General features: G+C 43.7%; 1 protein-coding gene and 1 non-coding gene across 3 annotated transcripts; both read left to right on the forward strand.

The window, feature by feature from the left end:
* LOC128055400 (glutathione S-transferase A4-like) lies at nucleotides 1–25,622 on the forward strand. 2 transcript variants are annotated; one of them, XM_052647943.1, is made up of 7 exons: nucleotides 1–48; nucleotides 13,043–13,148; nucleotides 14,444–14,495; nucleotides 17,341–17,473; nucleotides 20,251–20,392; nucleotides 21,771–21,902; nucleotides 25,500–25,622. In XM_052647943.1, exons 2-7 carry the CDS (start codon nucleotides 13,062–13,064, stop codon nucleotides 25,620–25,622), a joined length of 669 nt encoding a protein of 222 aa, XP_052503903.1. In that variant the 5' UTR covers nucleotides 1–48; nucleotides 13,043–13,061. The 2 variants fall into 2 exon arrangements, with proteins under 2 accessions (XP_052503903.1, XP_052503902.1); XM_052647942.1 differs by lacking the exon at nucleotides 1–48 and adding an exon at nucleotides 4,156–4,188.
* LOC128057134 (U6 spliceosomal RNA) lies at nucleotides 24,462–24,568 on the forward strand. The gene has a single exon (XR_008200307.1). It is a non-coding gene; the product is annotated as a U6 spliceosomal RNA (small nuclear RNA).
* Nucleotides 25,623–26,033: the final 411 nt, after the last annotated feature.

A 26,033-nucleotide genomic window follows, 5' to 3' on the forward strand; every position in this document is an offset into this window, starting at 1 on the left:
TCCCTTGGCCGATTTTCATCTGTGTCCTCTCCGTAGTAAACCGTTGCTGTGAGTATGACCGTTTTCTGTGAGTTCTGTGAGTCTTTCCAGCAGACTGTTCGGGCATGAGGCCATTTGGGGGACACTTCCCAGGTGGCGCTAGTGGTAAAGAACCCACCTGCCAGCACAGGAGAAGTAAGAGACATGGGTGTGATCCCTGGGTCAGGAAGATCCCCTGGAGTAGGAAATGGCAACCCACTCCAGTATTCTTGCCTGGAGAATTCCATGGACAGAGGAGCCTGGTGGGCTACAGTCCATGGGGTCACAAGAGTCAGATACGACTGAACAATTAAACCATCACCACCGTGAACCTGCAGTTGGTGTCAGAGCAAGGGCGGTCTTGGATTGTTCCCTTCTAACGCTTCAGTGAGGGCAAACACTTTACCCTCACTTGGAGATTAATTTACACACGGGAGCAGACACTGACTTGGTAACAACCAGGGATCTCTATCGTTGAGTTGTGTAGGACAGCAGGAAATGGCAGCTGTTATACGACTGGCTGGGATTTCAATACCCAGGGCCGTTGCCTGATACTATTCGAGCAGACCAGAAGCCATTGTGCAAACAGTGCTTTGGGGGTTTTAATTCTCTCAGACACAAGGGGGCCCTCAAGGCTGGCTCTTGGAGAAGACAACCAGTCAGGAAGCGCTGAATTGGAGGATTAGCGAAAATAAAGATGAAGGCCAAGCTGCCTCCAGTGAAGACAGGTTCCCACATTGCTGTGCTCAGGGTTGCTGCTGCTAAGTCGCTTCAGTCGTGTCCGACTCTGTGTGACCCCAGAGACGGCAGCCCACCAGGCTCCCCCATCCCTGGGATTCTCCAAGCAAGAACATTGGAGTGGGTTGCCATTTCCTTCTCCAATGCATGAAAGTGAAAAGTGAAAGTGAAGTCGCTCAGTTGTGTCTGACTCTTAGCAACCCCGTGGACTGTAGCCTACCAGGCTCCTCCGTCCGTGAGATTTTCCAGGCAAGAGTACTGGAGTGGGGTGCCATTGCCTTCTCTGCTTGCTCAGGGTTACACGACCTTAAATCATTCAGTTTATTTCCCATGTTGGAGACAAGTTCCCCCTCCCCCATCCTGCACAGGTGCAGTTTCCTGGCCTTGTCATAACCTTTTTGGGGGGTCCAGACCTTTTAGTCTCAACAGCCTCCACCGTCCCAGCTTCACGAGCCACCAGACTCTGGTTAAAGAGCCAGGAGGTCAGGCAGCGGATGATTGTCCTCAAAGATGTCAGCATGCTGTGTTCAGGAAGGCACCAGCCGTGTGAGGCAGGGAGACAGGGCAGAGAGGACCCATGAGGCCCACGGGCTAGACCCCACAGCAGCTCAGCCAACGGGGTGGAAGGGCACCCTGCAGATAAACGGGGCAGTTGTGGGGGCTCCAGTGTCCTCTGGGACAAAAGGAGGAGCTGAAGGGTGTAAGGTTCTGGCATCTGTCAGAGAAGGAGGCGCAGCAACTAATGAGCCCAGGACCCAACATAAGCTGCTTAGAGGGGCTTTGGTAGACTGGGTGCCCAAAGGAACACGAGACACTACTGCCTGGGTCCCTGAGGAGGGCGGGTATGGAAGGGCCTGTGGAAGGAACAGCAGAAGGTGAATTCCAGGGGGCAGGGTCTGCAGCAAATGGCCACCAGCCCAGGCTCTCATACCTGCTGGTGTTCCCACTTTGTTGTATGTGCATTTTATTCCTCTAACCCAAATTGTCTGCCCAGAAGATTCCGTACCAGGCTCCTTGTTTCATCAGCTTCAACGTTCCCACTAAGGGAGTCTTCTGATCATGAACTCTGGCCCAACCCCACACCCCATGTTTCTTTCTCATCAACCTATTTTATTTTCTTCAAAGCACTTGACACCCACCATCAATCTCTCTGTTTAACCAATCTGTGTCTTTAAAGTGGATTTCTTGCAGAAAACCAAAAATAAGATCTTGTTTTAAAATCCACTCATGAATGTTTACAACATTCATATGGAGCTCTGTATCATGGTCACAGGTGTAAAGCCTTATATGGAGGCCACAGAGGTGGAGGCCACAGAGGTGGAGGTCATCTCCAAACTGACCAAGTCCCACAGTAACCATTGCCATGAGCCTCCCTGAACTAAACTGGCCAGCTCCCTGACCCCATATTAGGAACATATACTCACCCAATTACCCACCCTATAGCACCCTAACTAATCACCTAATGCAACCCTTCCAGCAGGAATTTTCTTTGTCTTGAGACTATAAAAATTGGCTACTAATCCATGAAAGGAGTCAGCTCTTCCTTGAGCCAGCCCGCTGTTCTAACAGTGTCTCCTGCTTTAATAAACTCTATACTCCTCGCATTCTGTCTCGTGTCTGGAGATTCTTTTCCAACTTGTGCATAGACCACGACAGTTCACATTTAAACTGATTATTGATGTGTTTGCATTAATCTCTACTCTTATCTTCTTTGTGTGACTCTTTTCTATTTGTTGCCTTGGTTCTTCGCCCCCCACTGTTTTTGCTTTGTCTTCTACTCTTTTTCTGCCCTCTCTGTTTTAATTGAGCATGTTATACAATTCTATTTTTTCTCTTTTCTTAGCATGTCAATTATAGTTTGTATTTTTCTGGTTTTAGTAGTTGTTCTGAAGTTTGTAATATTTATATACAGCAACACTAAGGCCGCTTCCAACAACACTATATCACTTCACAGGTGATGCAGGTACCTTATCAGTTCAGTTCAGTTGCTCAGTCATGTCCGACTCTTTGAGACCCCATGGACTGCAGCACACCAGGCTTCCCTGTCCATCACCAACTCCTGAAGCCTACTCAAACTCATGTCCATCGCGTCAGTGATGCCATCCAACCATCTCATCCTCTGTCGTCCCCTTCTCCAGCCTTCAGTCTTTCCCAGCATCAGGGTCTTTTCCAATGAGTCAGTTCTTCTCATCAAGTGGCCAAAGTATTGGAGTTTCAGCTTCAGCATCAATCCTTACAATGAATATTCAGGACTGATTTCCTTTAGGATGGACTGGTTGGATCTCCTTGTAGTCCAAGGGACTCTTAAGAGTCTTCTCCAAAGCCATAGTTCAAAAGCATTGTTTTTTTGGCACTCAGCTTTCTTTATAGTCCAACTATATGACCACTGGAAAAACGTTAGCCTTAACGAGACGGACCTTTGTTGGCAAAGTAATGTCTCTGGTTTTTAATATGCTGTCTAGGTTGGTCATAACTTTTCTTCCAAGGAGTAAGTGACTTTAAATTTTGTGGCTGCAGTCACCATCGGTAGTGATTTTTGAGCACAAAAAATTAAAGTCTGTCACTGTTTCCACTGTTTCTCCATCTATTTGCCATGAAGTGATGGGACCGGGTGCCATGATCTTAGTTTTCTGAATGTTGAGCTTTAAGCCAAATTTTTCATTCTCCTATTTCACTTTCATCAAGAGACTCTTTAGTTCTTTGCTTTCTGCCATAAAGGTAGTGTTATCTGCGTATCTGAGGTTATTGATATTTCTCCTGGCAATCTTGATTCCAGCTTGTGCTTCATCCAGCCTGGGATTTCACATGCTGTATTCCGCACATAAGTTTAAATAAGCAGGTTGACAATATACAGCCTTGACGTACTCCTTTCCCGATTTGGAACCAGTCTGTTGTTCCATGTCCAGTTCTAACTGTTGCTTCTTGACCTGCATACAGATTTCTCAGGTACCTTATAACTGCTTATAATTCCTCCGTCCTACCCCTTATAACACTGTTGTCATAGATTTCTTTTATCCATAAGCTATAATCATTTGATACATTGTTGGCATTGTTATTTTGAACACCCTGCATTTATTTGCTTATATATTCATACAGCCTGTCTTCCCCAACTAGAATGTAAGCACTACCACCAACGCAGGAATTGAGTCTGACCGACATAACCCTGGGGCTAAAACAGTACCTGGCACAGAGTGGTACTCAGTAAATATTTGTTGAATGAGCCAGAGGAATCTTTCTTTCTACTTACTTGAGTAACTTGATCAAACATCCAAACAACGGATGTAAAGTGAAGCCCTAGAGGTATGTACAAACTGGAATGCTCATTGGCCAATCTCTTGAGGGGGTAGAGCTTTCAATTACAAAGGAAAGGGTTATAAACCCGCACTTAATCCCCCTGAAGCACCCCAGAGAGGAGAGCCAGGAGGAGATAAGGTTAGTGGTGAAGTTCTTATCTGCTCTTTTTAGGCTTAGTTGGATAGTTTATTTTGTGACCAGTTTGTCACTTGTAGTCAGAAATGTTTTTAATTTTATGGTTAACTGAATGACTATTATTTCCTTTTATTTTTGTTGAAGTATAGTCGATTTAAAATGCTGTTCCAGTCTCTGCTCTACAGTAATGACTATTTCTAAACTTGCCTATATCAAACAAAAGGAACGGGTATTTTTTTCTGCAGAGTAGATACACAAATGAAAATGAAATAGCAAATGTACATCTAAACAAGGCCTTTGAAGACTATCATTTCGGTGCATGAAATGTGCATAATGTCAGACATTCAAATGCCCTTAAAACTGTGTTACATATTAAGTGTAATTTCAAAAATAAGTATGTAAGAGTCAAGTGGTATTTCAGTTGATTGGCGAACATAACGCCCTTGGTGGAACTTAAGCGTTTGTTAAGTTTTGAGCCATTACATTTTCTCGTCCTTGTCCAAATTGCATCATTTTGAACACAGCTGAAAAGAACACAGAAATCACCCACCCTGTGCCGGGTGCCTAACAGGTAAACTCAACCTCCTGCGCCCCTTGTATGCTTGGAAGATTCAGTTCAAATGATCTGACACTGGGGTTTTCCCCTGGGGTCTTGCTTCCCCAGGGGATGGCGCCAAGTTGAAAGCAGGAGTCTCTAAGTCAAACCCTGACACAGATTTTTCTAGAATTTGCCCCAGTTTTTAACAGCAGTGGGCCATGTTGTGGTTCACTTTGTTTATCCTCCAAGGAGACTGGGATGAAAGTCTCCTCGCTCAGCTATACTTTTCATTTAAGTAAGTTCGTTAGCCTTGCGGGAAGACGTCAACATGAATCAATCTGTTAGACTTTAATGCAAAGGAAATTTCATTTCTGTAACTGAAATATAGAAGATGCTTAGCATGTGAACTTGGAACAAAATTACCTCCCTCATCATCCTATAAGTAATCCCCACTCCCGCCCCACCCAGGAATAGGGTTCAGCTATTTGTGTCTTTAAAATGTCATGTAAACACTAGCGCAGCTCTTTTGGTGAGGGTGGGGCAGGGTGGGGGCTCAATGTAGGAGACTTTCCCTCTGATAGCAAGTCAAATCCAACTAATTAAGGTGTCAGATCCAGGGACTTCCCTGGGGGTCCAGTGGTCAAGACTCTGTGCTCCCCGTACAGGGCCACAGGTTCACAGGGGGCACAGGTTCGATCCCTGGCTGGAAAACGAAGATCCCACATGCTGCCCTTGTTTGTCATGAAGGCAAACGGTTCTGATCCACTGGAGAAGCAGAATAAATGTCAAGGATATTTCTAGTGATAATTCGCTTCTTGTATTCTGGCCCAAAACATCTGCTAAAACTGGCAACTTCTTAAGTTAATCTCTCAAAACTTTCATTATCTAGAAAATTCAATAAAAGCCTACTTTTTGCCTAACTGAAATCAAGGAAAATGTGCATTGGTATGCCTAAATTATCCAGAACAACTGTTAACATTGTCAGCAGAATTTCACACCCACTGCCCCCGAAAGACTGGCTGATTTCCCAACATGTATGTTCAGCAGATAGGAGTACAGGGCGAATGAATGTAGGGGGAAAGAAGTAAGATTAGAAAGACTGTTAAAGCTGAGAAAAGGAAGATGATTGAATTCTGAACCAACTCCTCATTTTACAGTTGAAGAAACTGACATCTGTTTTTCCAGATCTGCCCAAGGCTTGAATCTACACACCTGATACTTGGTTAATCTTGGAGATTGGAGGAGGCCTTGCATTCTAGGGATTCCTCTCTTTAAGGGGGCCAGTGTAAATGATTCAACATAGGAAATGGACTTAGAATTCTGCCTGATTCCCTCTCCCCTTCCCTTTCTCTGTTCTGGCCCCACACCCTCCTGCACATCACCATTTGCTCAGCCTGCTTTTTAAACATCAGATTCTGCATTTCGTGCCTGTTCAGCAAACCCTGGGAGAACCTGGGGCCACACCCTCAGCCCCAGGTGTAGTTTAGTTTGGCTTTCACTCTAGATCTGGCTCCTCAAGCTTAATTTTAGTACAGGTACATCTCGTTTTTATTGTGCTCTGCAGATATTGCACTGTTTCTTTTACTTTTTTTCACAAATTTTTGTGAAACCCTGCTTCAGGCAAGTTTGTCAGCATCATTTTTCCAATTAGCATTTGTTCACTTTGTGTCTCTGTGTCACATTTTGGTAAATATTGTGATATTTCAAATTTTTTCATTATTATTAATTTGTTATGGTGATAAGTGATCTTTGATGTTACTATTGCAAGAAGATTATGACTTGCTGAAAGTTCAGGTGATGGCAAGCATTTTTTAGCAATAAAGTATTTTCTAATTAAGCTATGTACATTTTTTTAGACATAATGGTATCGCACAGTTAAAAAATACAGTTTAGTATGAACATAACTTTTATATGCACTAGGAAACCAAAAAAAAAAGTGTGCCTCACTTTATTCCAATATTAACTTTATTGCCGTGGTCTGGAACCAAATCCTCAATTTCTCCGGGGTCTGCCTGTGTACAAATGAATCCCCTGGTGGGGGGGATCTTGTGAAAAATGCAGCCTCTAATTCAGTAGATCCGGCCCAGGAAATGAGATTCTGCATTTCTAACAAGTTTCTAGACAAAGCTGATGCTGCTGGTCCAAAATCACACTTGTAGGAACTTCCTTGGTGGTCCAGTGTTTAGGCCTCGATGCCTCCACAGCAGGGGGCATGGTTCAGTCCCTAGTCAGGGAACTAAGGGCCCACATGCCACACAGCCAAAGAAGCAAAGCAGAAAACAACAAATACACTTCCAAAGAATGCCTTCCACTTCCATTGGATTTTTTTTTTTTTTCTCATATGTGACTGTTGCTACAATCTGGAGATATAGATGTCTGTGTGTGTGTGCGTGCACACGTGTGTGTGTGCAGGCGCATGTGCCATTTTTTGAGTCCTTACTATGTTTGGCAGTTTGTACACTATCACATTTCTACCACTAACCAAATGATTTAGGGACCATAAGGAAACTGTAGCTGAGAGGTTTAAAAACTTACTCAGGTGAGAAGAGGAGCTGAAATCTAGACACAGGTCGTTGCTTTTCTTGGTATCCAGGGCCTGACTCAGATACATGTTCTTCCACATTTTCTAAAAAAATTTTTTTTTATTTTAGTTTTATCTGCTCAAATTTTTGCCCACTGGTTTTTGGTTTTTTGTTTTTTGTTTTTTTTTCACTGGTTTGGACAACATCAGTTGGTTTTGTTTTTATTATTGAGGTATAAGTGTTCTGTATATATTCTGGATGAGTTCCTCAATCAGGTATGCTTTGTAAATAATTTTTCCCAATATTCGATTTGTCTTTTCTTTTTGTTAAAAAATATCTTTCGAAAAGCAAAGTTTTAAATACTGGTAAGTGCAATTTTTTAAAATTTGTGGTTTTTGCTTTCTGTTTTTTATCACATTAGTCATTGCTTAATTTACAGTCACACAAAAAAAAAAAAGAAAAAGAAATTTAGGGCATGCCTGTTACTGAAAGACCACACACCAAATATCCAAAGGCTGTCATACCATCATGACTGCTTTCTGCCCACCTTGCCTTGGGCAGCTGGGGCTCTAAGTGGGATACGCATAACCCTGCTCACCTCAGGTAAAGCCGCACACAGGAGAAGTTCAACACCCCTGAGAGATGAGTCTCAATTCCTAATGTCAAAAGGGTCATGTAGGAAGGGCTCCCCTGGTGGCTCAGCAGTAAAGAATCCGCCTGCCAATGCAGGAGACGTGGATTCGATCCCTGATCAGGAAGATCCCACATGCCGCGGAGCAACTAAGCCCTCCACGGGGCAACTAAGCCCTCCACGGGGCAACTAAGCCCGTGTGCCACAGCTATTGAGCCCACACGCTGCAACTGCTGTAGCCCACGTGCGCTAAAGTCTGTGTTCCTCAGCAAGAGATGCCGCCACAGTGAGAAGCCTTCATGCCACAACTCGAGATAGCCCCCACTCCCTGCAGCTAGAGAAAAGCTCTCATAGCAACAAAGACTCAGCACAGCCAAGATAAATAAATTTAAAAAATCATTTTTGTAAAAGGAGTCACCCAAGGAGTCTACTTTGGGAACAAGGTGTATTTAATTCAGGACACACCTGTCAGTCGAGGTCAACATAAAAAGCAGACTTGAAGAGATGCGAGTGAATCTATACTCAGCGTGACCCCTCAGGCTCTTGTTCTTTCAGCAAGCTGTGTTCTCAGAGCTGTTTGCATTTGGGATGAAATCCAGAAAGAATTCTTTTGTTCTTGGCTTCTTTGTTTCCCATGAGCAGGATGAATATTTCCATCACACCTGTTCTTTCAAGCTTTGACAATGTACTTTTTTTTAAACAATGAGAATGGGGTTTACTTTCTGAAGCGTAAACTTGGGCCTCTGTGTTACCAAGTTGTGGTTTGAAATTAATCTTTATTGAAATTCATTAGAGGTCAAGGATAAAGGACTAAAGAAGTTGGTTTAGGCCATTAATCTATAATGCCTTGGGAGTAGGGAGAGGTGGGGCTGAAGGAACCAAACGTATTTATATATACCTAATCTGTAAGGCTCTGTCCCTGTAATACTATATTCTGCATTTCTTAAACACTTATTCTGACTTACCTCTTCAGGGTCTGGATATGTCTATCACTACATATAAGGTTTTCAATGGCAGAAACCACATCTTATTTATCTTTGTATGACTGGAGTGTGCAACCTGGGATTGTAGCCATAGAAGGAGATCCATAAACATTTAACGTTGAAAGAATGAAAGAGCAAACACAGAAATCTTAACAAATGAAAAAACTGGTCTCTGTATACGCCTCATTGAGGTAACAACTGCCATGTGTCTAGGATAGTGCCAGGTTGGTTCTGCAGGAGATGGAAGAACTATGCCATGACTCCTGCCTACCAGGAGTTTAATATATTGTGGTGTTGAATCCAGGGGAGCAGTTCATCCTGGGCTATGGTGTGAGATTGTAAGATGTACTGGGCCCCTTGTCTGTCTCTGCTATTCTAGAAGGAATAGACCTCCTGGGACGGGTTGGGTGGGGATCAGAGTCCTGTTGAGACTCCATCATTCACCTGAGAGCCCAATTCGGAATGTTGTGGAGCGCGGGCTGAGAGGTGAGGAAGGGTGGCTGGTTGGCTAGAGGCAGCCGTCAGTGGGGCACATGAACACTTGCTGGGATTTTTACACGAAGTGGTGGCTGGTTGCTGCTGCTGCTAAGTCGCTTCAGTCATGTCTGACTCTGTGTGACCCCAGAGACGGCAGCCCACCAGGCTTCCCCGTCCCTGGGATTCTCCAGGCAAGAACACTGGAGTGGGTTGCCATTTCCTTCTCCAATGCATGAAAGTGAAAAGTGAAAGTGAAGTCGCTCAGTCGTGTCTGACCCTCAGCGACCCCATGGACTGCAGCCTACCAGGCTCCTCTATCCATGGGATTTTCCAGGCAAGAGTACTGGAGTGGGGTGCCATTGCCTTCTCCGGGCTGGTTACTAACAACTAGAAAAAAAGTTTCCGTCTTTTGAACTGGAAGGTAAGATTGCAGGCTATGGTCCTGTTTATCTGAAATGAGTTCTCCTTCATTGTAACCCTGGGCTTTGGAGGTTCCCTTGGGCACCAGGGAAGACTTGGAGGTAGTGGTGGGGAGGGGAGTGATTCATCCTTTAACCTCCTACACATCTTGAGAATGTTTGTGGGTCAGGCAGAAGTAAGTGAGCCGGGGAGGGAAATTGTGAACACAAAGGGTCACGTAAAATTCCCAAATACATTTCCTTATAGCAGCAAACCATGCACGTGCTCCAATTACCCTCATAATCACAAATGAAGGCAAAAACCACACCAGTTTTTACATTTTAAATATCTTCTATTGCAATATCTGGTCAAATTTCCTGAAGTTTTACCTCTCTTTTACAAATATCAGTTGCATTTGTGACAAACATAAATCATGTATAAAACAAGCCAATCTTAGCATAAAAAATTCTAAGAAAAGACCACATCCACCTGTAATTTGATTAAAGAAGCACGGAAGACTCTAGTTGATATGGGTGAGACATTATGGTATGTATTTTATCTATTAATTTTTTTCAATCCTTGGTCTTCACAACAACTCTCTGAGGCAGGGAATACAACCACTACCCTCATCGTAAGGATTAGGAGACAGAGACCTAGAGAGATGGAATAAGGTTGTACAATAGTGAGGACTCATGACTCTAAAGCGCAGAGCCCCCAGCCTTTGAAAGACGGGAATAGTCACACTCACTTATCACTTCTGCTTGAGCATCCAACCCCATGTCTAACACAGAGCAGGCTGTACATGAACAGAATCAAGTGCAAACTTGGGTCCACTTGCCTATGCTCAGTAAAGCCAATCTACTGACACTGGGTTGTGGTGACGGAAAGAGTGGCACTTATTGCAGGGTACCAAGCGAGGCGTCCAGGACAGCTAGTGCTCAAAAAGCGCAAGCTCTCCGATGGATTTCAGCAAAGCATTTTTAAAGGCCAGGTGAGGGCGGGGGCTGGTATCACATTATCAATCCTCAGGCTCTGGTAGGTCTGGGGCCTATGTGCTCATGATCGTCAAGTAGTTAGTTTCTCCCATTTGGTGGTGGTTTTAGCGTCTATAAAACAACTCGAGAATGTCCATCAGATGCTGTTAGTTAGGTACTTCAGAAAGGAGTGACAACAGAGGACAGGAGAAAAGGGGTCTGTTCCCAGAAGTCCCCACAAAGTCCTACAGTGAGTCACAAGCTTTCTCACTGTTCGTTCTCTTGGACAGGCCCGAGAGGTTGTTACCCACATCCAGGAGGTTGCACTCAACGGAGCCCAGGCCTCCCTCTCACTCAGTGACTCTCCCCTCATTCCATTCCTGATGCCAGACTGCTCTCCGCTTGTCCAAAGTTTGCAGCTTCTCACTGATTCCACCTCGAAAGCACATATCTCTACATCCCTTCAAATGTGGACTGCCACGCCAGCAAGAAGCTTGTCCCGTTCTTAACACATTTAGAATGGCATTTTGCTTACAGTCCTTTTGTCTGAGAGATTTCTATATCATTGGCACCATTGGTAGCTGACTCTTGACAAGAATTAATACATAATCTGGAGCCTTCAAATCATGACACTCAGTGGCCACATGAGGTGCCCATCTCCTATGAGCAGTCCAGGGCTGTGAGTTTTCATCTAAGAGAATAACCAGACAGAAGAAAGACTCTTCAGCCTACATTTTAGCACCCACTGCTCAGAAACAGCTTTTTGGAAGCTACCAGAGATGACTGTATTTAGATCCACGGTTTCTAAACCAAAGGGTAACTTTCAACTTTGGCTAACTAGGGGAGCAGAATAGAATCACTATAAAAAGAGGTTTACCAGGATTTCCTTTGTCCCATTGGGTTTATTTCAAACAGAATTTGGACCAAACATTTCAGGAAGACAGAATGACAGGAAGCAACCTCAGAGCAGCCCCAGTTTGACTTACCTCCTCATCCCTGTTTCTCAGGGCAGGTAGAGAGGGGTCAAATGGTGGGAGCGCTGTGCACCCAAGAGAGAGAGGAGAGACGGAGCTTCCCAAGTGAGACACTGGCATTCGACTTCACCAGTATTGCTTGATTTTTGTCTGAAAGCTGCAGAATGCCTGCAGACCTGGAGGGGATCCTCTGAGCCAGGACCCATTTGTCAGTTGCCAGTTTCATTTGCCTCCTGACACATGATCAGGGTCTGGAAGCTGGCCATCTGGATGTGAATGTCCCAAGCACAGGAACCATCTGTGTGGCTGCACCTTCCTCCTTTTGATTTCTAAGAGTGTGAGGGGCTGCTTCTATCTGGTCCTTAATCATCCTACAAGGGATACTCCAGGAGATCAGAGGATTCAGCAGTTATCTTGTTGGAGAGAGGTTAAGAAGACACAGTCACCGTCTCCTTTTCTCATATTTTCTCCACATTCAGTTTATTGTACAATTCGTTTCAAGGTTTGTTAGGAGTGAGTTGCTGGACCTAAGCATAGCTTCTCTAATCAGAACTGCGGTGCCTTTTTAATCATTGTATCTCCCAGGACAATACAGTGGTGGGTTTTCAAGAAGCTCTTGAAATTCTGATGCAGGAGCTAACCAGGCAGTTTAAAAGGAATGAATCTTGACAATCGAACATAGGCAGTGCCCAGGAAGCGGCAAGACAGCAGGAAAGGACTCAAACTTCTCCAAGAGTTAAACTGTAAATCCAACGCAGAGAAGTGGCTGGTTGTGGGGGAAATGGCTTCAAAACCCTGCAAGACTTTGAGAACCCAAGTGACTGTTCTCATAGGATTGTGGGTACTAACAGTCACGTTTCTCATCATAAACTGACTACTGTTATTCTGGTTTTTTACTTCCTTGCGAGTTTTGTTAGCAAAAGCAGCCACTTTAAGTGGGATCCTGGCTAGCACGTTAGTGTGGGGCAGTTTGGCGCTTAACTGGTTTGTTTGTTCTTTCCCTATTTCTTAAATTGTGAGATAGAGCATACACACAGGAAGCGCAGACGTATTTCTATACAGTTTAAAAATTAATTATAATGGCTAATTACTCATTCTGTTTCAGAAACAGAACGTTATTAGCATCCCAGAACCCCCATACCCCGACTCCAATCACAGCTCCCATTTCTCCTCACTAGAGGTAACCGCCATCTTGTGTCTGCCATAATCGTTTCCTTGCTTCTCTTCATACTTTTGCCTCCTATGTATGCATCCCTAAATAATAGTTTTGGTCCACCAATGTTGGAATTAAGGGGAGATACACCATGTAGTCTGTGCTAGTTTGTTCTTTTAAATATATTTTCTTATTTTGCCCTTCAGAAAACCCAAGCCAGCAGTCATGGCGGCCAAACCCAAGCTCTGGTACTTCCACGGCCGAGGCAGGATGGAGTCTATCCGCTGGCTGCTGGCTGCAGCTGGTGTGGAGGTTGGTTCCCGATTGGGAAATGGAAGAGGGGGTAATCTGGGTGAGACTGAAGTGGTCCTCTTCACCTTTCAAAAGTCAGGATGGTTCCTTTCAAGCTGTATCCACTCTTTCCCTTTCCAACTGCCTTCCTGAGGTGAAGGTGGGCTCATAGTCCTCTGCTTAAACAGGGGTAGGAAGGGAGACGCCTAGGGAGGTGTTCTGGAAGCTTCCTGAGCCTGGAAAGATCTTGAAGGATCACAGATTGAGGAGAGAGAGGAGACTCACATTTGAATCATTCTCTCAGTTGAGACCAGCTCATTTCCCAGGGTCTTTCCAACTCTGGTCAGCCCTTCAGTCCTGTTCTACCCATGGATGTCCACTGGAACCTCAGGCCCAGCTGCAGCTTGCCCACCAACCCTTGGCCCTTCTCCTAAAGGCCTACCCAACAGGGATCTTTCCCTAACTTCAGTATTTTTTCTTAACCCTCTCTCTGACTTTTTCATAGATTTTTTACAAGTGCTTTGGAATTGTTCTGTTTCATGCAGGTGTAGACTCCCTTGTCCCTATTTGAATGCCACCTCCTCTAGAACACGGACTTAGGATCTTCTTTATTTTGCTTTATTTTACTCCCCTTATCTTAACCCCCATCTCAAGGTCTGGTGTACAAAAAGTCACTCTGTCCCACAAAAGCTCTGGAAACTCCATCAGTAAATGATGGTACCCCTACCTGAATAATGATCTTTGGGTCCCTTTCACTGAGTACGTGAACAAAAAGAAATGCCTAATTTGACCTGATATGGAGGGAGGAGGATGCAGAAGAGAGAGAAGAAAAAAGAGAAGAAAGGGAAGAGGAGAAATCAGGGGGAGGAAATGGCAAGAGTTTGGAGAGAAGGCAGAGTTAAGATGCGGACAAGGGAAAATATGAATGGGGGCTTGGGGATCCTTCAATCAGGCAACACCCAAGAAGGGCTGCCAGTCCCATGTTAGCCTAAGCTACTCTTACAGACATGGTCTGTCAGAGTTTTCAGCCACATGGTAGTTGATAACTTTGTGGTCTTTTCTTTCTTTTTTTTTTTCTGGTTCAAGGTGATTTTTTATTTGAAAATGAATTTGTATGTTTATGCAGGAGATGAAAACACACTTATCCACTTAAAGGAGGAGGGTATCCTCTCAGTAACAAATTCTTGAACCAGTGCTAATTTTTTAAATTCTTTTTTATAAAATTTTCATTCTGGAAGCTGTTGGGAACTTTATACTGTAAGCATTTCTTTTGTTCTCTCACCTTAGGTCTATAACAATGTATCTTTTTTTTTTAGTTTGAAGAAGAATTTCTTGAAACAAGAGAACAATATGAGAAGTTGCAGAAGGGTGAGCCTAGATTTATTCAATGTTATCTTATGGGAAAAATAAAACAAGATACGTTCCCAGAAATATTCGTTTCAGCACAGAACTCTAGCATGACAACCATTAGAAAAGGCACACAGCATGATTGCTAGCACTGACTGTTCACTGTGCCCCCAGCATAGAGCTAAAGGTGCCATCGGCTCTGCCTCCTTAGCCTCATAAAAATGTATCAAGTAGGTTGTGACTCTGGCCTCTACTCAGCGACAGCCTGGGTTGATCCAGTGCTAACTGGCTCAATAATCCCCATCCCACCAGAGAAGCCTTCAAGGATTCTTCACAATGATCCAGTGGGCCAGAGGAGAGGGAACAAAAGGGCGGGTGAATTAGATCTAACATATTCCCTGGTTCTCGTGGTTCATATTCACTTTTTCTTAGTGGTTTTAGCAGATAAACAGAGATCATTTTACCAGGTCACAACTGTAGAATCAAAACTATAGAAAAGATCCAAATTTGATTACATTCGGAAGTAGTTCTTAATCCCTACAATTCCCTGATTTTCTCCCACTAAGAGAGAAGACTGATACTTCCCCAGTCCTACTTCTCACAGCCATAATGTTATTTTCTTTATCTAAGGAAACCCAGGGTCCCTATTGTTGTTGATAAGCAGTCATGAAATTACCACAGATTACTTTTTGAGAAAGACTTTCAGAGAATCATCAGCTGACCTGCCATTTACAAATGGCATGGCTTTGGGCAGGACTTTTCATTTCTCTTCATCCTGTCCCCTTGCCATACAGTAAGAGAATCTTTCTTGTCTTGACTGCAGAGTACCAGGAAATCTCATGGAGAGGGAAGACCTGCTTAGCCCTTCCCTAATTTTCATCCAGGACCTTTATTATCTAGATAGAATCCCTCTGAAGCACCTCTTCCCCTCTTCCTCTTCATTTCTGCCCCATTTTACTCTAAATAAGGACAGTCACGTAATAGTGGTTAAATACCTATGCATTGAATAAATAAATGGATGTTGTTGTATAAACTCTTCCATGATCAATCTGGCAGGAAATGTTAGGGATTTCCCTAGCATTCCTAGCATTCCCTAGAAATGCAGGAAATCCTAGGGAACCCTCCATCCCTCCCTGGGTCTGTGAGGCTGTTGAGGACAGCCTCCTGGGGATTGCTGCCATCTTTAAGCAGGGGCAGCCAGAGAGAGCACTGGACTGGGAGTCAGGAGGCCCCCTTCTGCCGGCTTAGCTGTCCCCTCTGGGTCCGAGCAAGTCACTTTGCCCCACTGGCCTCCACAGTGCATTGTACGTAATATGAACAAACTGAACTAAATGATCTCAAAGGTCCTCTCCTGTGTTCATGATCTGAGACTTTCTTCAATTCTTCTGAAGAGGATCATCAGCTCCTAGAAGCAGGGATCATTTCTAATGGCTGTTTGCATCATTCATAAACAGCAACATTCATAAACAGAGCTCAGCTTTAGATGTTTATTCAGTTTTGGAGAAATGTAGAAATGTCTCAGAAAATGAAGGTTTCATAGTCTCTCCACTAAAAATAGTATTGATATTTCTGAAGTACCATCTTGCCCAAAGAAACTCAGTAAAATGGGCAGGACAGATACTGTTACAGATCAGAAAACAGGCTCAGAGAAGTGAAAGATATGTTTGAAGTCCTCCATCACCCCCACAAGACAGGGACACTGCTGCTGCTAAGTCGCTTCAGTCGTGTCCGACTCTGTGCGACCCCAGAGACGGCAGCCCACCAGCGTCCCTGGGATTCTCCAGGCAGGAACACTGGAGTGGTTTGCCATTTCCTTCTCCAATGCATGAAAGTGAAAAGTGAAAGTGAAGTCGCTCAGTCATGTCCGACTCTTAGCGACCCCATGGACTGCAGCCTGCCAGGCTCCTCCTTCCATGGGATTTTCCAGGCAAGAGTAGTGGAGTGGGGTGCCATTGCCTTCTCCAAGACAGGGACACTGGCTCCCTGGAAAGCTGCCACCACATTCCCACGTCTCATTAGGTCAGTTATTGGAAGCTGGGGAAATTAACTGTGGCCTTTGCCAGTGCGCTAGTGAAATCTGACTCCTATTCTGGGTAAAATTCCTTATTCTCATTAATGTACAGGTGTTAGTGAAAATTTAAAGGCTACTCATTCCTTCAAGACCCTATGAAAAAGTACATCTTTAAATGCAGTATTTATACAGGCAGTTCACTCAGAAAGAAGAATAATTTGATTTTACTGAACCTTGATTGTTGACAGTATTCAGTGTTTTACTTATGTTATGATGTTTCATCTTTTCAAAATCCTGCTCGATGGATATTACAGCTATTTTAGAGAAAAGGAAACTGGAGCTCAGATAAGTCATTTGCTTAAAGTCACAGGGCTTGAAGGGCCAAAGCTGACATTTGGGCCCAGGACCTGGGTTCTTGCTGTCACATCCTTCCCATTGCCATGCAGACCTAGAGTGATACCCGTTGTACTTTTTAAAGAATTCAGACTCCATCCCTGAATCAGAGTATCTGGAGGGTGGGGTGAGTATTTTTAACAACCACCTCTTCCAGGTGATTCTTATACACCTGAAACTTTGAAAACCAAAAACACTGATACTATAATTCAGTCAGAGCAAATGTAGAAAGCCTTAAATAACCATGATTAACCAACATGCAAAAACCCATGAACCTATCAAGCAAATCTCACATTTTCCATTAAACAAATGGTAGGCATTTCCTCAGCAACTGGGGTCTTAAACTCACCCCTTTGGATGAAAACTAAGAATCACTCAACAAAATTAGAAGTGGACCCTCCTGCAGGCTGACCGCAACCATGGAGGGAGTCTCTTAACCTAATCTCTTCATTCAAACCACAGATGGACGCCTGCTTTTCGGCCAGGTGCCTCTGGTTGAAATTGATGGAATGGAGCTGACACAGACAAGAGCCATCCTCAGCTACCTTGCTGCCAAGTACAACTTGCATGGGAAGGACCTGAAGGAGACAGTCAGGTACCACAGTGCCCGCGCCAATACTTGGTTCTTCTCCAAGCTCTGTCTTCCTACACTGAGACCCAGATCAGGTGCAGCCTTTCACCCTGGAGGGAGGGCAGGAGACAAGGGGACAAGGGGAGGTGCTTGTGCTACCCGGGTATGTCTTGCGCATGCTCTGAACACCTGCTCCTGGATGCCCCTTCTACTCCTCACAGAGGTCTGCATTCGACATTCTCATATTCTCTCCCCACTCCTAACAAAGTTTGTTCTCATAAAAAGATCTCGTAAACTACTCTGCACAAAGGTGGCAATGACTGATTCAGCAAACAAATATTGAGCATTGTACCAATGACCTATTCCTGCAAATAATGCTATATAACATGTCACCATGAAGCCTAGGAACTTAAGTCAGCAAGGACTTGTTATTGCTCACTGGTCTATGGGGGAAGCCTTGGTGGCTCAGTGGTAAAGAATCTGCTTACCAATGCAGGAGACTTGGGTTTGATCCTTGGGCCAGGAAGATCCCCTGGAGAAGGAAATGGCAACCCGCTCCAGAATTCTTGCCTAGGAAATCCCATGGACTGAGTAGCGTGGCAGGCTACAGTCAATGGGGTCACAGAAGAGTTGGATACGACCGAGTGACTAAAGAATGCCACCAGTCAACGGGTCATCTGGGTGTCAGCATTTTCAGGCCAGGCTTGATGTATCTTGGCTGGACTCACTCCTAGGTCTGTGGTCAACTGAGTCAGCAAGAAGAATCTGGTTGGGGTGCCGGCTGACCATCAGTTGGTGAGCAAGTGGCCACCTGTCTCTGTCTTCTTTTCCCGAGCTTGTTCTCATTGCAGCCAGCCATGTGAAAGCACACAGGCTGTTAGCTTCTAGGCTCAGAACTGGGACCTCATTCTAGTGGTCAAATCGAGTCATGAGGTCAGCCCAAGCAGCAGACCCCATCTACTAATGGGAGAGCTGCCAAGCTTTATCACAAATACTGAAGAGTGAAGATCTGTGGGCTTTTTTTTTGCATTTCTACACCACAGGGATCCACTCTGTGCTATGCACAGTGCTAGGCCTGGCTGAGCATGGCTGGGTTCTTTCTCCCAGGAATAGTGCAATTTTACAACAAATGAGTAAACTTAAAATGAAGACTTGCAACAGTAAAAATTTTCCTGGATTTGTGGTCGGAGACCTGTTCAGGGGACCTATTACAAATTATACTCAAAATTTTGTAATAACCTATAAGGAAAAAATAAATATATCTTATGTACTTATAACTGAATCACTTTTCTGTACGCTTGAAACTAGCACAATACTGTAAATCAATTATACTTCAATAATTAAAAAAAAAATAAGTCATCTGTTCCAATATCTCAGTTCAGTCACTCAGTCGTGTCCGACTCTTTGCGACCCCATGAACCGCAGCATGCCAGGCCTCCCTGTCCATCACCAGCTCCCAGAGTCCACCCAAACCCAAGTCCATCGAGTCGATGATGCCATCCAGCCATCTCATCCTCTGTTGTCCCCTTCTCCTCTTGCCCTCAATCTTTCCCGACATCAGGGTCTTTTCCAATGAGTCAGCTCTTCGCATCAGGTAGCCAAAGTATTGGAGGTTCAGCCTAAGCATCAGTCCTTCCAATGAACACCCAGAACTGATCTCCTTTAAGATGGACTGGTTGGATCTCCTTGCAGTCCAGGGGACTCTCAAGAGTCTTCTCCAACACCACAGTTTAAAAGCATCAATTCTTTGGCGCTCAGCTTTCTTTATAGTCCAACTCTCATATCCATACATGACCACTGGAAAAACCATAGCCTTGACTAGACGGACCTTTGTTGGCAAAGTAATGTCTCTGCTTTTAATATGCTGTCTAGGTTGGTCATAACTTTCTTTCCAAAGAGTAAGCATCTTTTAATTTCATGGCTGCAATCACCATCTTAGTGATTTTGGAGCCCAGAAAAATAAAGTCAGCCACTGTTTCCACTGTTTGCCCATCTATCTGCCATGAAGTGGTGGGACCGGATGCCATGATCTTAGTTTTCTGAATGTTGAGCTTTAAGCCAACTTTCTCACTCTCCTCTTTCAGTTTCATCAACAGGCTCTTTAGTTCTTCACTTTCTGCCATAAGGGTGGTGTCATCTGCATATCTGAGGTTATTGATATTTCTCCTGGCAATCTTGATTCCAGCTTGTGTTTCTTCCACTCCAGCGTTTCTCATGATGTACTCTGCATAGAAGTTAAATAAGCAGGGTGACAATAGACAGCCTTAATGTACTCCTTTTCCTGTTGTTCCGTGTCCAGTTCTAACTGTTGCTTCCTGACCTGCATACAGGTTTCTCAAGAGGCAGGTCAGGTGGTCTGGTATGCCCATCTCTTTCAGAATTTTCCAGTTTCTTGTGATCCACACAGTCAAAGGCTTTGGCATAGTCAATAAAACAGAAATAGATGTTTTTCTGGAACTCTCTTGCTTTTTTGATGATCCATCGGATGTTGGCAATTTGGTCTCTGGTTCCTCTGCCTTTTCTAAAACCATGGAAGTTCGTGGTTCACGTGTGGCTGAAGCCTGACTTGGAGAATTTTAAGCATTACTTTACTAGCCTGTGAGATGAGTGTAATTGTGCGGTAGTTTGAGCATTCTTTGGCATTGCCTTTCTTTGGGATTGGAATGAAAACTGACCTTTTTCAGTCCTGTGGCCACTGCTGAGTTTTCCATATTTGCTAGTCACACCAAAAAAAAGTAGTGGATCAGGAAACCCCTCACACAAAGGTTTCTCTTGGATTGAGAGTTCTCGCTGTTTCCCAGGATCGACATGTACGCCGACGGCACCCTGGATCTCATGCTGATGGTGGCGCTGGCTGCGTTCAAACCCCCGGAGGAAAAAGAGGAGAGCCTGGCTTTAGTCGTGAAGAAAGCTAAAACCCGGTACTTCCCCGTGTTTGAAAAGGTAGGCTGCGGGGATCCAGTTTGGCCGAGGCAGTGAGGCCCAGCGTGAGGGTCTGCGACAGCTGGGAGCTCAGATCCTCCAGGGGAGCAGGGCAGGGCTGACATCTACGAGGGCGACCCTCCCAAGGCCCCGTCCCGGGTCCTCCCCCTGAGCCCAGGCGGCAGTGGGGGTGGGGAGAGGGCGAGATTTGGGGGAGGGGCATACACAGCGCAGCAAGTCCCCTGGTCTACCTCCCAGGCTGCAGGGATCGGGGATATTGCTGATAAGAGGAAAGAGTGAAATCTTAAAAGGCAGAAGCTGTGTTGGTGCTGTACTGCATTTGGACCAAAACTTTAATAAGGATTCCCAAATAAATGATGTAAAATTATGGAACCTCTAACCAAACAAAATTGGAATAAACCAAGGGCAGTGAAGGACTGATGCTGAAGCTGAAGCTTCAGTACTTTGGCCCCCTGATGCAAAGAGCAGACTCATTGGAAAAGACCCTGATGCTGGGAAATATTGAGGGCAGGAGGAGAAGGGGATGACAGAGGATGGGATGGTTGGATGGCATCATCGATTCAATGGATATGAGTTTGAGCAAACTCCAAGAGGTGGTGAAGGACAGAGAAGCCTGGCTTGCTGCAGTCTATGGGGTCACAAAGAGTTGGACATGACTGAGCAACTGAATAACAACATTTACCTTTGTTCCTTATTTATGGAATAAACTTGTGCTTTTTACATCTGCTACTCAAAGCAGCACCTGAGGAATTTTTATATTCGTTTTTCACTGGATGGTGAAAAGGCTCATGTTTGAGCTTCTGGTATCCCACTGGTACCTTATCTGTGGTGTAGTAGCCAGATTCTAGTTAATTATGACCTTTATGTCTTCTCTGCTGGTGGGTACAGTTTTACTTAACCAGCTCTAGGCTCGTAACAGGAGTTCCACTCCAGCACTTCACCACCCAAATTGTCTTGATCATCACTGTCAAATTTCCAAGAAGATTGTGTGGATTGTGGCAATATATAAGGGTTAGTCGCTCAGTCGTGTGATTCTCACAGATGTGGGTTCGATCTAGCAATCTTCCTGGGTCAGAAATCTTCCCTGGAGAGGGGAATGGCTACCCACTCCAGTATTCTTGCCTAGAGAATTCCATGGACAGAGGAGCCTGGTAGGCTATAGTCCACAGGATCCAGATTCAGACACAACTGAGTGACTAACACACACACGTAAAGGTGTTAGTTTCATTCTATCCTTGCAAGCATTCTTGGAGATAATCAAGAAAAAGATTCTTAAGTAAATTTGATCTCTACAAAAAACCCCATGCTTTTGTTAAGTGTTTAGCCAGGCAAAATAGTCTTTAGTTTTATTTGATATTCTTTATTTTTCTTTCTGCAGATTTTGAAAGACCACGGAGAGGATTTTCTCGTTGGCAACAAATTCAGCTGGGCAGACATACAGCTCCTGGAAGCTATTTTAATGGTGGAAGAACTTGATGCTTCTGTTCTTTGCGACTTTCCTCTGCTAAAGGTAGAGTTTAAGCATCCACCCAGAGTTCAGGGAAACAGGAACAGACACAAAGACCGAAACAAAATATGCCCCCAGGCCAATCTCCAAAGAAAGTTAAAAAGGCTGTTTTAAAAATCGTTACTTCACTCATTTTGGTAATTGTCTCCTGCTCACAGAATAGGATGATTAGGAAATAAATCCTTATGGAAGGAGAAAGATTTTTATTTCTACCATGAACATTTAATGCTTTCCGTTTTTGTGGTGCTTTGAGTGTTTTTCCTGGCTGATGGGTCTGCTTGTGTTGTTTTCCTCTCCAGCTCCTACCAGACCGCTTTGTCCCCTTTTCTCCCCCTGATGCTATCTGTTCAGTCAGTTCAGTTACTCAGTCGTGTCTGACTCTTTGTGACCCCATGAACTGCAGCACACCAGGCTTCCCTGTCCATCACCAACTCCCAGAGCTTACTCAAACTCATGTCCATTGAGTCGGTGATGCCATCCAACCATCTCATCCTCTGTCATCCTCTTCTCCTCCTGCCTTCAATCTTTCCCAGCATCAGGGTCTTATTCCAATGAGTTAGCTCTTCACATGAGGTGGCCAAAGTATTGGAGTTTCAGCTCCAGCATCAGTCCTTCCAATGAATATTCAGTCCTTCCAATGAATATTCCTTTAGAATGGACTGGTTGGCTCTCCTTGCAGCCCAAGGGACTCTCAAGAGTCTTCTCCAACACCACAGTTCAAAAGCATCAATTCTTCGGCAGTCAGCTTTCCTTATAGTCCAACTCTCATATCCATACATGACTACTGGAAAAACCATAGCTTTGACTAGATGGACCTTTGCTGGCAAAGTATGTGTCTGCTTTTTAATATGCTGTCCAGGTTGGTCATAACTATTTTTCCAAGGAGCAAGCATCTTTTAATTTCATGGCTACAGTCATCATCTGCAGTGATTTTGGAGCCCCCCAAAATAAAAGTCTGTCGCTGTTTCCATTGTTTCCTCATCTATTTGTCATGAAGTGATGGGACCAGATGCCATGATCTTCATTTTATGAATGTTGAGTTTTAAGCCAAGTTTTTCACTCTCCTTCACTTTCATCAAGAGGCTTTTTAGTTCTTCCTTGATTTCTGCCATAAGTGTGGTGTCATCTGCATATCTGAAGTGATTGATATTTCTCCCAGCAGTCTTAATTCCAGCTTGTGCTTCCTCCAGCCCAGCATTTCCCATGATGTACTCTGCATAGAAGTTAAATAAGCAGGGTGACAATATACAGTCTTGATGTGCTCCTTTCCTGATTTGGAACCAGTTTGTTGTTCCATGTCCAGTTCTAACTGTTTCTTCTTGACCTGCATACAGATTTCTCAGGAGGCAGGTCAGGTGGTCTCGTATTCCCATCTCTTGAAGGATTTTCCACAGTTGTGATCCACAGTCAAAGGCTTTGGCATAGTCAATAAAGCAGAAGTAGATGTTTTTCCGGAACTCTCTTGCTTTTTTGATGATCCAACGGATGTTGGCAATTTGATCTCTGGTTCCTCTGCCTTTTCTAAATCCACCTTGAACACCTGAGCTATGAAGGCCCTCAATTGCTCAGAGCCTCTGCTCAGAGGGTACCGCCTCTGCTTAATCAGGACCACTGAGCGACTAACACACACATAAGGGTGTGTGTGTGTGTCTGTGTGTGTGTCTACGTTCCTATGTGCCTGCCTCTCTCCTGCTACACTGCCAGTCCTCAGACCTCTCTCTGAATGCTGACACTGCCAGACCTTATCTAGCTTCTGTTTCAGTTCCTTACAAAGATTTTCTCTAATAGGTGACCACAGGTTTTGTACTTCAAGAATAGCATTTTTTATTTTTTTGGCTTTGCCACACAACATGTGGGATCTTAGTTCCCTGACCAGGGATTGAATCTGTGCTTTTGCAGTGAAAGTGCAAAGTCTTAACCACCAGACCACCAGGGAAGTTCCAGAGCAACACTTTTTAATAACAAAAGTACATAAGACATTTGTATAACCCCCTCCCCAAAAAAAGACCTATAATCCTACCAACCAAATGATTATGCATTAGACTTCCTGACCTCTAATTTTACATTTTCCCCCCAAATGGCATCATGCTAAATATCGTTCTGTGGCCTGCTTTTGACATTTTTTTCACTTTTCATAAGTATATTTATAGTCAACACATATTCTTCTGCAATATAATTTTATTTTCTTTTATTAGGCAGGAGAGTCTCATCTTTTTTGAAAAATCAGAACTTATATAAAAAGGGCATAAACTGTGAAATTTCATTCTCACCACCACCCTCCTACATTCTCACCTCTATCCTCCTACATTCTCACCTCTATAATCTCTTTTATTGGGTCCTATGTGCCCGTCCAGTGTTTATGCAGATACAAGGAAATATGAGTTATATGTTTGTCTCCCCTCCTCCCACTTTCTCACACAAAATGGAAAATTGTGTATATTATGTTCTGCCCTGGGCTACTTTTTATTTAAACTAAACAATGCAATGCAATACAATCCCTGTCAATACAGGGATCTTCCTTTTTTCTTTTATATATAAAATATCATTTAAAATTACTGACCTGTGCTCTCTTCGGCAGCACATATACTAAAATTGGAACGATACAGAGAAGATTCGCATGGCCCCTGTGCAAGAATGACACGCAAATTCATGAAACATTCCATATTTTTATATGGCACGTGTCTACATGGTGGCTATGGTCTGGGCTTGGAACGATTCTTAACCTGGATTCTGGACAGGTATCACATCCAAGATGTGTACTTGTACCCTCCATTTGTCTAGCACTGAAAGCCATGACCAGTTCCCCCCCACCCCCAGAACTTTAAGGAAAGAACACCGTTCATGCAAGGAACAGACTGCCTCTTAAAAAAAGAAGCCAAAATCTTCCCCCTGCTTTTTTTTAAATTCCACTGGGGTATGTCTGTTTCTGTTTTCTCTTTCTTATTCCTGATACCACAGAAAGCAGTTCAAAACATTTTGAATATCAAGTAACATTGATGTTATCATTTTAAGGAAAAAATACCCATTAAAAAGTCTGGGAGAAACTGTGGCATGTAGCTCTGCAGTTAGGAGTATGTCTCAGCGCTTTATCCACCTTTAGGTTACAATCTTTATGTCGTATGTACCACATATATCATTAAATAATTTTAAATCATGAAAAAAAATTACTGACCTATTTCTTTTAGGGATATAACATAATTTATATAGTTTTATTTTCTGAGAAATATAAATTATTTCCAATTTTTCATTGTGGCAACATTCTTATAGTTATCTCACACTCTTACTTATTCTCTTATAATTAATTTCTAGAAAAGAATCGATACTTCAAAAAATATGAGTTTCTAGAGTTATTGATATGGACTACCTAACGGTGTCAATGATTTTTCACTAAGAAAATTTTACTTATGCCAAACAGGCCTGCAGTTGTATTACTTTCTCAGGAATACCCAGCAAATACGATTCAAGGGAGTGACTTGTATTCAACATTCTAGGCCTCACCAATTGAGGATCTAAGCTTTCTACCTCTTGTAACAAAGTTTTGGGCTCCCTTAAAGGTTGTGACTGCTCTTAAGAGCCTAATTTTACTATTTCTCATTTCAGGAATTTAAGACAAGAATCAGCAACATTCCTACCATTAAGAAGTTCCTGCAGCCTGGGAGTCAGAGGAAGCCGCCCCCAGATAGCCACTATGTCGAGGTTGTCAGGAACGTCTTGCAGCTCTAAAGGCAGCAGTCTTGGGATGGCACACTAATGAACCAATTGCAGCACTGGCTCCTGCAGAGAAGCAAAGCGAATGGTGTAGATTCTAGGAGTAATCTAAGTGTAGATTGTAAGTAATCTAAGTGTAGATTCTAGGAGTAATGTGTCCAAAAAGAACAAACCCATATTGCCATCAGCAGCAAATGCCAAGTAAATGCAATTTAAAAAAAGCCATTCTGATGTGATAAATTTTTAAGCTTGTCAATTGTGGATGATGGTTACAACTTTTATTAAATTACTACTCTGAGTAAATAAAGAGGAGGTTGATACGAAGACAAAACAAAACAAGAGCTTCTCTGATGGCTCAGATGGTTAACAATCTGCCTTCTCAGTCAGACACAACTGAGTGATTAACACGGTCAACACACACTGATA

Source organism: Budorcas taxicolor, chromosome 11 (assembly GCF_023091745.1).
Source record: "Budorcas taxicolor isolate Tak-1 chromosome 11, Takin1.1, whole genome shotgun sequence".
NCBI classification, from domain to species: Eukaryota; Metazoa; Chordata; class Mammalia; order Artiodactyla; family Bovidae; genus Budorcas; species Budorcas taxicolor.